At 40.2% G+C, this 14,217-nt stretch overlaps 1 protein-coding gene across 1 annotated transcript; it reads left to right on the top strand.

Annotated features, from left to right (window-relative positions):
* The first annotated feature begins 11,364 nt into the window (after positions 1-11,364).
* Positions 11,365-13,189, top strand: LOC108573067 (forkhead box protein D3-like). Its single transcript, XM_017935430.1, has one exon. The coding sequence runs from the start codon at positions 11,664-11,666 to the stop codon at positions 12,735-12,737; it is 1,074 nt and encodes a 357-aa protein (XP_017790919.1). The 5' UTR covers positions 11,365-11,663; the 3' UTR covers positions 12,738-13,189.
* Positions 13,190-14,217: the final 1,028 nt, after the last annotated feature.

Genomic DNA, 14,217 nt, shown 5'->3' on the forward strand with positions numbered 1-14,217 from the left:
CCCTTAGTCCGGATAGGCGCGCCCCTTTCTACTTCCGGTGGTGTTTCCTCACGTGGGACCAACGCGATGGAGAAATACCCATGGACGATGGGAAATCGTTGGGATTCAGAGAGGTTTCAACGATGATGGCTGAGTTTTGTTATGTATACACGTGGATGGTATAATTGAGATTCGACACAGTTTTGTTGAAAAAGAAATCAGAATGCAGGGTGTTCCGGAAATCGTGGTACAACCGGAAAGGAGGCGATTCCTCACCTAAAATTTGTTCATATAGGGTTCCGTTTTCGAGCCTCCGAGACAGTGTTATACAGGCGTTCGAGAATGCGAAGAATATGAACACATTATCATCGGTTCGTGCTGTCTGTGACATCGGGGATGACAATTTTGGCTGCAATCTAATCAGTATGGCGTCCAACTCTAAAAGAAATTGCAGAAACTATGCAAGTTGATCGTACAATCGTACTAAAAAAACTTGGATCGCTTTGAAATTTCAACATTTAATTTATCAGAGCTAGTTCTACTTTTAATTGTCCATGCTTACTTCATTAGTACGACCTCAACTTTGAATTGATCAATACCATTTCAATTGTTATTTCACGAAATGTCATTTTAAATTGCAATTCATTCATCTTCACACTTTCAATCTTCCATTCCTCAATACCGTTCGAGCATTCAATTTCTCAATATTATTTCAACTTTTAACTTATCCATTTCACTTTGACCTTCAATCGGTCGTTATTACTTCCACTTTTTAATTCAGAACTTCATTTCACTTTTTTCATCGATCAGCAGTACCCGAACATTCGAATTCTCGCATCAAATTTCAGTTTAACGCAATATTTATTAAAGAAAAAATGCGATACGAAAAAGGGGATCAGGGGGGACATCCCTTTTGACAAAATACTAGCCGTTGACCTATCGTTGTAGAACGGCGCGTTGAAGGTGACGCAACGAGGGCGAGAAAAGGGGGAAGGAAGAAGAAAATCAACCCGCATGTGCTCGGACGCACTTGAAAACGAAAAGTACTTTTGGACCAAGAGCGATATGGAGGCGGTATACGTCGGAGAACGTGAAGAGTGTACCGAGGGTGCGTGAACTATGAAATGCACCGGCTATACACGTTCCCTCTTTCGACGAATGTAGTTCTAAAAAGCCACGGGAAATGTTTATAATTGGGATCGTTGGCCCGTTGCGCTCTCTTTTCTTGATGCCCACACACCTACACATCGTAAATACGTGAATGATGTTCCTGTATATGTTTCATTGTAACTTTATTCAAACGTGTGTACTCGATGTGGTTTAACGTTTAAAAGATTTTGGAGCATGGTGAATTCGTATGAATCAGCATGTTAAAGGAAACAAGGAATTATATCTTTGAAATTTCTTGCGAATTTTTCCGGTATTTTTCTCGAATTATAATGCAGTAATATGATATTTGATAGTATCAATTTGAGCAGTTGAGTAACTGAAGGGTCCCAAATCTCAATGTTTCAAGTACCAGAAGTAAAGTTTTCGAAATAATTTTCTTCTTGTTTTCATTATTTAGGAAGATGTTACGTGTAATTTAGAAATTACTATTTTCAGCACTTATCGGTACGAAATAATTTCTAAAATAGCGACAATAACAGTAATGTTTATTTAGAAAACTTACTTTTCTCCTTATCAACTGCCAAGCAAGTATGTGCAGTAGTACTTACAACGTTGTGGTATGGAACTTTTCAGTTGAAGGTTCTAATTCTAATCCAAAACCTTTTCTTTTCCCTTCACTACGAATCCTGTCCAAATTCCTCAACTCCAAACATACAAAATATCACTATACTTACATAATTCAGTACGGTCATTATTATCAATATTCAATTTGATTATGAATTACGCGTCTGTAAAATTCGCGAGAAATTCTAAGCCAGACAAGGCGGTCTGTTTTGAAATTCCATTCGACGTGGGGGCTGCGCCGTGTCGTTTTTACTCTTGAGCCGCGACATCGTTAGCGTCATCGAGCGGAAGCTCGTTTCGCGCGCGCGTGCACGGCAAATGGAGGCCTATCAATATTTCATAAGCTTGGTGAAAAGGGACGAGTGTTTACAGCACGCTAAGCGACGAATCCTCGATCTTGTTCGCCGGTTAGCCATAAGTGTCTTTCCCTTCGTCGTCGGGGGGATTTGCATCCGATTGAATTTCAAATTTCGCCGCTGCTCTCCTGACCGAAGTCTCGAGCATCTTCGCCTCCACCCTCTGGCTTTCGGTTCCGCGCGAAATGAAATTGTTATTAATATGGTGGCGCGTTACGCCTCGACGAACAGCAAGCCTTTCTTACGGGCAATCTATTTTCGAAAATATACGAGATTGACCCTTCGAAATCTGAGCAATTTTTTCTTCACTTTAAAGTAGGCAGTTGAAGTATCTAAAATTGAAAACTTTTGCTTCTGTTTTACCTAAAATTTGTAATACAGTTTAATTTGAAATTCAAAGTGTTCAAAGTGTTCGTTAAACTCATTTGTTATTTCATTAACTCGTTCTAAAAGAATGAGTTTGTAGTGATAAACGTGGATTTGTATAATGACGGTTTGAAAAACTATTTGTAGCCTTACGGTATGAAAAATAAATGATTTTTTAAACTTGGTGATTGTTAATTAATCTGGATAGTGAGTTAATTGTGAGTACAGTGGTTTCGTAAAAATTTCTGTCTTTATGCTTTTGGATTGTTTACGATTACGACTGAAATTGTTTAATCTTCTTAAGCGAGAATAGATATTTCTCGAATTGAAAGGGTAGTAATGTCTAGTTTGTAATTTTTTCAATACTAAGTGAACACAAAATATTGTGTAAAAGTATTCTTTCATAGATGTGCTGTATATATGTATACTATAATTTTATTTACAGTAATTCTTGAATACGACAGATATTGGTTAAAACTTAATCAGCCTCCGGCCGATTTATTGTTTGTTTCATAATATTAATACTTTTTATGCACGTACCATGGAAATTCATTTCTGATCATTTTATACCTCTCTATCGCTTTTCCTCAAATTCACATTTTGTTGTTGAACCTTATTATTATATTATTATTACCTTTCTGTTTGCTCTCTCTTGTTTTTCATCATTTATTTTCTCCTCTTCGTTCTATTTATTTTTGTACTCAAAGTGCAATTTCAAAGCATATACCGTGGTGCATATTTCATCCTTAATTCGCGATCGAAAGCGTACTATTATTTTTTATACATTTAAACTACTTAATATTATCCAAAACATTTTTGTTACATATAAATGATTTTATATCGCAAACGCATACAAACATAAATAAATATGTATCATTAACGCATCGATATATTATATTACATAATAATTTATTATACATAGTTTTATACCTTTGTAGAATAATTAATCGTATTATTATATTATTATTACGCTTATATTTCCTACAGAATACTCATTACTTTTAAGACTTCTTATCCGTATATCTTGTTGACAGAAGCGACGCCTTATACCCATTACTATTACGTAAACCTACAATCCAAATCTCTATCATACACAGCATCATCATCTCTCAGAAAGAGAATTCCAAATTTACGAACCTCCCCAAATAACGAACCTTTTCAGAAAACAAAGTACGTAATCCAGCCAACAGAAGTACGAGTGCCGCCATCACGGCCAAGACTGTTTACACGATCAAACGTTCGCTTAAATGGCGTCCTCTGCCACTGGAATCGCTCATTGCTCCGGTCTTACCCCAGAAATCGTTGTCTAGAAACGTTCTCTTGAACGATCGTCCAAGGAAATTGTATACGAAACACGTCGAAGCGCATCTGTGTTAAAAATCGCGACGCTTGGATTACGATTGCAGCAGGTTCACAGAGAGAAAAAATCCGTGGTTCTTCGCCCCCTTACCTCTTTTGCTTCTCCAAAGGAAGCTTCAGTTTGCCGTCTCTGAATCGCGTAGGTAAATGGCTGTTCTCTTTAACCGCATACACGAGGACCTTAGCAAGAGCCAAAGGAACGCGAGAGAAAGAGGCAAGAAGGAAAAGAAGAAAGGGGTAAAAAGGAGGGGAAGTGAGAGACGGTGTGCAGAGAAAAGGGATGTGAAAAGAAGAGAGGGGAAAGAAAGAACGAAGGAGGCTTGTCGCGAAACAGAGAGAGGATCAGAGGCTCGTAGGAGTGGTGTTCTCGAGGTGGTGAGGACGACGAGGTAAAAAGGAACGAGGGTGAGGGGAGAAGGTGGAGGTGGAGGAGGGCGTTGGAAAAAGGCAGAGAGTTACTGGCGGGAAAAACGGTGTCTTGGAAAAGGTGCAAAGCCGACAGTATTCTTTGTAGCGGGGATATTCGCCTTCTGTGCCGAAGACCTCTCGCACTTCTTTACCTTTTTCACCCCCTGCTCCTCCATCACCATCACCACCGCCACCACCACCACCACAACCACTACTACTACTACTACTAAGCAAGACCACCTTCTTTCCTTACCTTCTCCTTGTTTTTCTTCTTTCTCTTATTCTTCTCCTTCTTCTCCTCCTTCTTCTTATACTCCTTCTTCCTCTCCGTCTTCTTCTTCTTCTTCTTTTTCTTACACATTTCTTCCTGCTCTTCTTTCTTTCTTACTCGACGATTTCCACTTCTCCTTCGTCTTCATTGCAACGATTACACCACAACTAGCTATGCCTTCCAGGCAACGTTCTAGTAGTAGTGGCAGCTTACTTCTCCGCCCATGCTGGATCTCTTACTCGACAGCCTCTTCTGCCACGAGATATTTACCAACATCCAAGATGGCGGCATAATCTTACCGGCTTTTCGTCGAAAGTCGACGAGTCATCCAACGCAGCCAGTCCCTTTTTTTGCCCATAAACACTTTCATCGTTCTCGTTTTACTGACTCCGCCCTACTACGCTCGTCCACCCTCTACCTCTTCCCATCCCCCTTTCTTTCCTTTCCCTCCCTTTCTTCTCGTTCTTTACTTTGCTCACCAGCTCCTTCGAGCTCTCCTCCACTCTCGCGGTTCTTTTCCTTGGGATCGATCACGCGACGTTCTCTACGCGCTGATGGTCTCCTCGGGACGTTCTACGTCACGTAATTCCACGAACTTCGTCGAGATTCATCACGCTGACAAGCGTGGCCGTTTATTCTTGACGAGGCTCCAAGAGGATGATTTTGGTTCGGTTGGTGAAACTTTGAAGTTTCGTTCAAGCTCATCGTTGTTTTCGTTAAGAAGGTGATACTGCTGCATTAGGTTTGGTGTAATGAAGTTTTATACACAATTTACTTCTTCGAAAAATAATTTCTACACGATTCTATACACTGTTCCCAACGATTAACTAATTTCGTTGTTCTAAATTTGAATTCAAGGACTGATGACTTTTACAAACATCCTTTCAAAGCTGTTTTTACAGTGTCTTCGTTTTGAAATAATTGATTTGTTGAAACAATTGTTCAGATCACCGTGTATAATATCACACCGACACATTTCACATTTTTTCTACAGAAATTTTTGTATTCTTTATTATCGCAGGATCAAAAACATTCATTTACATCTAAAACCAGTCCAAGTTACCTCGTTACTAGTACCTAAACAATATAAATTTAAATGTCCGGTAAAGTTATAACAAATATTGCACCACTATCCCTGAAACAATTCTCACGACGTAGTCTTCAAAGGGTCCAGCAACGAAATCATTTAACCAGCTGACTCTTCTCTGTCATAGTGAGCGGCTTGCAAGCAAGAAGAGGGTGGCTGCAAAGCGTGCAATAAGTCCATGGGACACCCTCGACAGATTTACCGGAAGGAGATCGAGAGGGAAGAAATCAGGAGAGGTAAATACGTGTGGTGAGAGAGAAGGGAGTCGATGGATAAGAAGCAATCGAATCGAATAGTGGAACTCGTGGAATCCGCAATCCGTCGCGAAGTGAATGGCGAACGCCTAAGGGTTTCTATGGCCTGGGTATACCGTCGTCTGTTCCTCTGTCCGACGACCTAACCTAACCTAGCCGGAACTTCAGATTAATGTGGTAATCGCTGAATCAGCAAAAGACACGCCAGGCAACGGTGAAAAGGAGCGGGGGACCTTCTCCTCGTGGTTCCAATACTTTTCTTCTTTGAAGGCAAGCGTGGTTGAAGGAATTCGTACGAGTCTCGCGATAAACACATGTTACATGTAAAATGTAAAATTTGAAAAGTTTTTACGATCAATGACAATATCTAACGTTTCATTTTCTCAGCAAAGAAAAGTAATTGTACACTTTTCGTGACAAATTATGTTTATAGTTGGTGGAAGGAAATATTGAAATGTTACTCAAGAGCAAAGGGTCGAAGTAAATTCGTTACTGTACTTTACATGATATCGATCTAGAATAAACTACTTAGTTTAATACAAAAGTCCTGAGTGTACGTTACTACTATGCAAAGAGGTAATTTTTATACACTTTCTCGCAATAAAGTAAAAATGGCCACTTTTTTATTTAGTGTTTTACTAGTACATCCACGATTTATTTGCTGATGTGTAGATACCTATGTTCGGTTTTTATCCATTCTGTGTTTATATTTTATTTACAGTAACTCATATCCTGTCTGAGTAATTTCATTTAATATTTGAAGTAATTTGGAGGAAAGGGAGATAAAAGCATTGTCTTATTTTGCAGAATATATGAGAAATTAGACGAGCTCAAACCAGCACGTTATTTTGAAAATCGAACATTTACTCTTAAAGATGTCAGTCTTATGGTAATTGGAGGAATATTACTAATTAATATATCTTTCTCTCAATGTTGCTGCTTATGCTATTTTCTTCTGATACTTCTCTTACGTTTTATGGAAATTATTCAAGGGTACAAGATATAATTTTAGAAGATTATATTCTACCATTAGGAAATTTCATTCTAATGATTTTCAATCGGAACAGTTTTTAAAGTTGCAAAGCGATCGTCTCGGTCTTATAACGCGTCTGACAATAGACTGTCCCATTCCACTTATTCCATCTCATTTCGTATTTTCCTTGTATCGAAGTTCGAAAACTTCGTTAACGATTCACTTACTGCATTCGCTCTTAGCGTGCAGTAATAATGGTCACGAATTGAATCACACATTTACATAAACCCCGAAATTATACAAAGTAACACTCACATGTCCATTCAAACCAAACTTATCCTCCTAAAATAATAAAATTTCCTTAAAAACAAAAATTCACTTCGGACATTGCTAGTGAACGAACAAACTCCTTGGAAAATCCAAAAAGCCAATGACAAAACAGTTCGTCAACTCTGTGCAACACTGAGGGAGGACAATATATCATGCAACTTCCTTCATAGAAACCGGTCAGAGAACGTTCGCTGTAAATAATCAGGATTCGTGGAAAAAGCAGCAATAACAGGATACATTTCGATACGACGAATATGCAGGGTGTTTCACCTAACTTTGTCACCAAAAAATACTTGCGCTATATTTAAAATATCATAAAAATGGTTCCTAGAAAATTTGCATAGTTTCATGGGGGCCGAAATAATAATAGTGGAATAATAGTTTTATTCTATTGTCGAGGGGTTAATGGAATTTAAAGGACAACTTGGTGTTTTTAGATGGAATTCTACATTTTTTTAATAGTACCCGATAGTAATTTTAAAGAGGAACAAGTCTTTCAAGGGCACTAAAGCTCGTGCAAACAAAATTTTTTGTTTAATCTTCATCGCTACTGCAAAGTATCGTTCTGTGTAAGCTCCGACCTTTTAGAACGCTCCACTTGTTCATTAACATGTCCTAAGAGTCACTAGCATTTCTACTTAATTTCAAAATTCAGCGAAGATATTGAAAATACTCGCCCTTGACTTCGATACATTTTAAATATCGTTCAGTCATCGAACGGGTAACGCGTTGCATTATTTCAGGAGACCATAGTCGTGCATACGCTGCAATTAATTCGTTCCTTCAGGCCCCGCTGTGTTATAGGTGACTTGAATATTACACCGTATTATTATAAATGATCGGCTTCGCCTTTAAAGTTTCTGTCAGGTACTAACAAAAGAAAATGTAGAATTCTATTTAAAGAAACACAATTGACCTTTGTATTTCATTAATCCTTCCAAATGGAATAACATTGTTGACCCCAAAAAACTGTGCAACCCTTGTAGAAGACACTTCTATGAAATTTGAAATACAGCAGAAATATTTCAGATGATAAAGTTAAGTGAAACACCCATTATACATATACATATCCTGTATATAGGTGTATCGTGTAAATAAATACTTGGCTAAGGGAGAAGGAAGGAAAGAAGGGTTGAAGCTGTGCTAGTCACGGAAGAACCTCACTGGTACGCGGAGTAAGTGCAATAATACCAGATTATTTGCATCGCAAAGCCGTGCGTATGGGTAAACACAATATTCGCTCTCTGCTCGGCTCTGTGAACCGATAGTGCGCTCAGGTAGATACGCATCCGTCTATACCACTCTCCTCTCTTCTCTGTATCACTCTCTCTAGCTATCTCTTTTCAACCCCTTCATCCATCCCCCTTCCGTTCTCACTCTGTTTCACCAATGTTCTCTCAGTCGTTCTCTCTTTTGTTCGTTCTCTATTCCCCTTCTCTCTCTCTCTCTCTCCCTCTCTCTCTCTCACCCCTTCTTTCTCTCTCTTTCTCACCTTTATTGTGTTCTGTCTATCATCATACCCCTTTCTCTCTCTCTCTATCCGTCTGTCTATCTACCCCTCTTCGCTCAACTTCGAGTCCCGTCTTTGTCGCACCCTCTATGTACCACCGCGGCGTAATACAGATTCTATTTGAGCTGCCTGAGGGAAGTTAACTCGTGATGCGTGCAGCTCGGCTCGCTCTGTTGGCGATACTACGGATCCTATCGTTCTCCATTTCGAGGCTGCAAATCCAAGGACCTGGCTGGGACCCGCGAGAGGGATCTCAGCCGATTTAGACGATCGCCCATTTCCTGTCCCGGATCTCGCGCGGGAATTTATGGAATCATCGGAGAAGATTTCTCTGTTTTCTCTTTTTATTGGTGTTGGTTAGTTTTGCTCGCTCGTTGCCGTGTGTCGTCTTACGTGTACTGTTTTGGGGAACAGATTTAAGGAAGTGTGTAATTATTTGTAGAAACTCAAATGCATGTAACCAATCTATTGTATTTGTTCTTTGAAATTTGGAGAATGAGAGAAATAATAAACAATGTATTCAACGAAAACTAGTAGATTATTCATTTGGATATTTAAAAAGATTATGTATAGATTATTTTGAAATAAGTGATGCATTTATTTGCGACACTTTCTAGAAATTAGATCGAAAATTAAGTGTAATTTTATTATACAAGTTCTGCTTTCTGGAGAAATCGATTTTAAAGATTTTAGATTTTAACGAATCTATGGGGTTCGTGCATAACTTATAAAATATTTTGTAATTAAATTATGCTACTTTCTTAGTAAGTGTAATAAAATTGCCTTTTCATTAAGAAGACATTTCTAATATTAATGCATGCTTATCGAATTTTTATTAAATTTAACAAATGGTATTTTTAAAACATATTCGGACATGATTTTACATTCAGAAGTACTCAACAATCTAACAATAAGAACTTTGTTAATATAAAACTGTGTGCGAGAAATGTATAATACAAATGTCACCACAATAATTTCTTTATCATTAAGATACGATAGTAACCTTACACAAGGTAGACTATTATTAAGTCCAATAAAAAGTACAAACACGCAAATCTGAGGCAACGCTTCAATTCCCTTTCTTTCACTTTAAATCATAAATTTCTAATCACGTGGAATGATAATACTCCAAGAATCTTTATTAAACAAATGAATCTTGAATAAGTAAAACGAATGAATTTACTTCGTAAAGCTTTTCTTACAATTTTAAGCAGTGTAATTATGACAAATCTCAACACGAGGACTCCATAAAATCCGAATAATTATATAAACAAATAAACAACTCCTCACTGGAAGAATTGACCTATTAGACTTCCATTCCTCTGTCCACAAAATAAAATACTCGAAATTAATTCGCAAACTTCTATACTAAAAACTCTGAAAATAAGGAAAAAGATAAAATAAATGTTTCTTGACTTCAAAGACTTCCCTCTGATTCCCAACGAAGTATTAAAAATCAATTCATAATAAATAAAATCTAACGAATAAATGAACAAACAGTTTCTAACTTTACAGTCTTACCCGTTAAACTCCCTTCTGTCATTCCCCCCTCACCAGTGAAATATTCAAAATCAATTTATGAACCTCAGAAAATCCAAAGTAAGTAAATAAATAACAATCTAAAAATTCCTGAAAATCCTAGGGAAAAAAACACCCCCTAACACAAACGACTCACCCGTTAGACTGCCCCTCTACCCGCGAAGCAATCGCATTGCGGATACCCCATAACCCTTCCCCATGGCAAAAGCAACATGTCGACACGGAGGAAGTTGCAGGTGAGCGAGAACATTGGACAAAACGAGTATCGATAGCCAGAGAGAGGGCTGGCTTGTACGGCAGGTTCTATTAGTACGTAACGCCTGGTCCTTTTGCAGTGCCGCTCAAAGCAAAGCAGCCCCCGGAGTGTTACAATTTCACCCTCTCTCCACCCCCAGTCCGCCTCGAAAGTCCCTTTATCTATCCCGCTATTTTCCTAACTCCGACGTCCCCTCCGGGGCTTTCTCCTCGTTTCGTGGTGACGACAACGATTCCTCTTCTCTCTTGAAGGAGGACGTGGAGGGAGTCCACAACCGGATACGCCTGGTGGGGGGCCACCCCTTCGCGAGGGGTTGAAATGCCCGCCCATTGGTCCGCCCATGTATAGGACCAAAGCAGTCACTTCGAATCAATTCGACCCACGATTTCGCCTCGTAGACGGTCCTCCACGGCGCTGGCACACTCGCAATCGCGCTTCATAAGCTTCGACCGCATTTCGTACACCTAACCTCGCACGGGGACGTGATATATCGAGAACTCGTGTAGACCTGCTCTTCTCATCCGTGTGACAATTGTGTTTCCGTTTAGACGAGCATCGTATTCAGCACTGATAACTATTAATCATCTCCTCTTCGTCTATTGTGATTATTACTTCGTGTTTCAAGTGTAAGAGTGGACATTTCGCGACCAAAGCATGTTAGACTGAAAATGTGAATTTGTATAAAATAGTTTGAACATTTTTCTTGTTCAAGAGTGATCGATAAGCGAGCACAAGAGAAAATCGTGACGGTGACCGGGTGGTCCGCGCAACAGAGATGACTGTCGACGATAAAGTCGAGTGCGTCACTGCGAGCCGACATCCTTGAGATATACCAGTGGGTGACACGCAGAACGGGTGAAGAAAGGAAAGAAAAAAAACCCTCGTTATCGTTGTGGAAACAAACTATTAGCGTAAGATAGCATTTTCGTCGGTGCTCGCGTGTGTGACAGTCGCCTCGTTAAAAACATGTCGCAGGTGGAACTCTCGTGTCATATTGTTCAGTGATTCCATTCATATGTTCATCAGAATTTCTACGGGAAATGTTACAGAACCAATAATAACAAATCTACTTTAACAAAAGTACACGTGTTCGTATTTATAAATGTGAACGAATCAGTGAAAAGGAAAGAGCATCAACATGAACGACAACGAAGATCTCCAGCAGCAGCGGGTCTCTGTGCATCGAAAAAATTGAACTTCAGTGAAAATCGACCAGCCAATGTGCCCATGAAGCGATCACGATGGAGCCGCGTGGGATGATGATGTCGAACCTGTCGTGCGATGGCTGCGCGGACAGCGACCGCGATTCCGACAGCAGCAGCATGATCGTCGACCCGGTGAGCCTGGACAAGAACGACTTGTCACCATCACAATCATCATCCAGTCCAATCATCCCGAGTTCTCCTGTTCCGACGTCCACGGCATCCTCGAGGAACCGTGGCGGAAGTCGTAGCAAGAAGAACTACTCGATGATGTCTGCCAACAACCAACAAAAAAACAACAGCACAGGTCAAGCATCGTCCTATAGTAACGACAAAATGTCCTCGTCCCTGATCAAACCGCCATACTCCTACATAGCGTTGATCACGATGGCTATCCTCCAATCACCGCAGAAAAAATTGACTTTAAGTGGAATCTGCGAGTTCATCATGTCCAGATTCCCCTATTACCACGACAAGTTCCCCGCCTGGCAGAATTCCATCAGACATAATCTGTCTTTAAACGACTGCTTCATCAAGATACCACGAGAGCCTGGTAATCCTGGAAAAGGGAATTACTGGACTCTGGATCCGTTGGCTGAGGATATGTTCGATAATGGAAGCTTCTTGCGTCGTAGGAAGAGGTACAAGAGGCCTCCGCCACATTATGTTCTCCGTGATCGTGCAATCATGGCGACTTTTGCTATTTGTGGCGATCGGGGACCTTGTCCTGGTGGTGGTGGAGGTCATCCAGGTGCTCTGACTTATCCTAGTGCAGCGTACTTGTCTCCTCCGCCAGGTTTGCCATTGTTAGACTTCTCTCCTTCGACCTTGGAGGCTCTGAAGTTAGGTGGCTTCTTGGAACCACCGCCACCATTGTACAAACCGGTACCAATCACTGCACCACCGATCAGGCAAATGGACCCCGCGCCAACGAGGACCACCGTGATACCCAGCAGCCATCCGCCAATGGACAAGAAAAGGAACTTCAGCATCGACGCTCTGATTGGCAAACAGGCGGCTAGCGATCAGAACTGTGGAGGTTTGCTGGATCTCAGCCCGTCGGAGCACAGAGAGATCAGGAGTCAGGCGTCAGCCTTCTCTCCTCTGGTTTAGAAGAGTCGTTCTTGACTGTTTTTTTCTTCTTATTTTTTTTTTTTTTTTTTTTTTTGAGAAAAGTGAAATTGAGGGAGTGGAGTGATGGAATTTGTATAGAGGGAACTATTTTTTCTGGTGATTGGAGGATTGAGTATCAAAGGATTCTGGAGACTGAGAGGCAGTGATTGAAATGGAGGAAATTGAAGAGGAAGAGTGTAGGTAAACATTTCCAAGGAGGAAAACATCGACGATTCACCAGAGTGAACAGTGATAAATGATGGAAAGTGAGAGAAGAGAGTTACAGCTACCAAAGAAGAGGAGAGCACGACGAAAGCCAAAGACTCAAACTATGACGTACTTGTGTAAAAAACAGAAACAAAGGAGAAATAAAAAAGGACGTGAAACAGGACGAAGAAACGAGTAATTGTAAAAAGGTGTAGTGCAATAGTGTAGTGGTTGATTTAAGTATTGACATCCTTAGCAACTGTATACGTCCTAATGATCGATTCCTCGTGAATCGAACTCGATATTTCCTTCTTTCTTCTCCCTCGCCCTTATTCCTTTGAATTTTCATTTTTTTTTTTCTTCTGCGTTCTATTCGTAGCTGAAGGAATAGCTTGCGGGTGTTGGTTCGTTTGTAAACGATCGATTAATATCGGCATTGTAAATACACACACCCCCGAACAAATCTTTGCTCAGCTTTCTATTGTTTGCGAGTGTGTGCGCGCGCGCGCGTGTGTATGAGTGTGAGAGCGAGAAAATGAGAGAATGAGCGAGTGAAAGAGAAGGAGAGGGTGGTGGAGAACGATAGAGAGGGAGGTCAGTTCTCTTCGTCGGATTTAATGTAAAGCTCGGCCGCGTTTTCGAACAAGTAGACGTTTAGTGTACATAGTGTTATACGAAACATAGGAAACGCATTGGAAAAAGGGGACGAGAAGAAGAAATTGCGCGTGTGTCGACGATTGTTGTAAACGTTCACGCTGGAAAATTCGTCTTATCGGTTTTCGTTGCCTCTCGAAATTGCCACGGCTTGCAACGGATCAATTTCAGCCTCTGTTTCTGTATCAAGTGAAGAAAATCAGGCGATCGACTTGATACACTGTCGAAAATAGTTGGAAGATCGGCTGCTGGAGTTGCTTCATCGTTTGGTGAAGTATGTTTGGTCTTATTGTTTTCATTACACTGTTAGACGTAGTTCATTTAAAATTTTCATACTCTTTGACGATTCGTTCGGTTGTTTTTCTTCCTTCATTTTTGAGCGGTGTATGAGGTAGGGGTTTAAGTAGTTCGAAATGTGAATTAAGTAAGTAGGTAGAGTAACTTATTCCGGAGGATCAATAATTGTTTATACGAAAGTAGCGGAGCCGATCCTATCGACAGCAAGTATCAGAAAGGTCGATTGTAAGAATAAACAGATTCGTTCAAGAGCATCGTCATGCATTCGTGTCGTGAGTTTCAAGTCTGTAAAAAACTAATTTAGAAATTTGTTTCTTCGTTC

This window comes from Habropoda laboriosa, unplaced genomic scaffold, assembly GCF_001263275.1.
Source record: "Habropoda laboriosa isolate 0110345459 unplaced genomic scaffold, ASM126327v1 scaffold89, whole genome shotgun sequence".
Lineage (NCBI taxonomy): Eukaryota > Metazoa > Arthropoda > Insecta > Hymenoptera > Apidae > Habropoda > Habropoda laboriosa.

Bases quoted from the DNA above. Each gene is read 5' to 3' on its own strand.
- LOC108573067 (XM_017935430.1), top strand. From the start codon at position 11,664: ATGGAGCCGCGTGGGATGATGATGTCGAACCTGTCGTGCGATGGCTGC.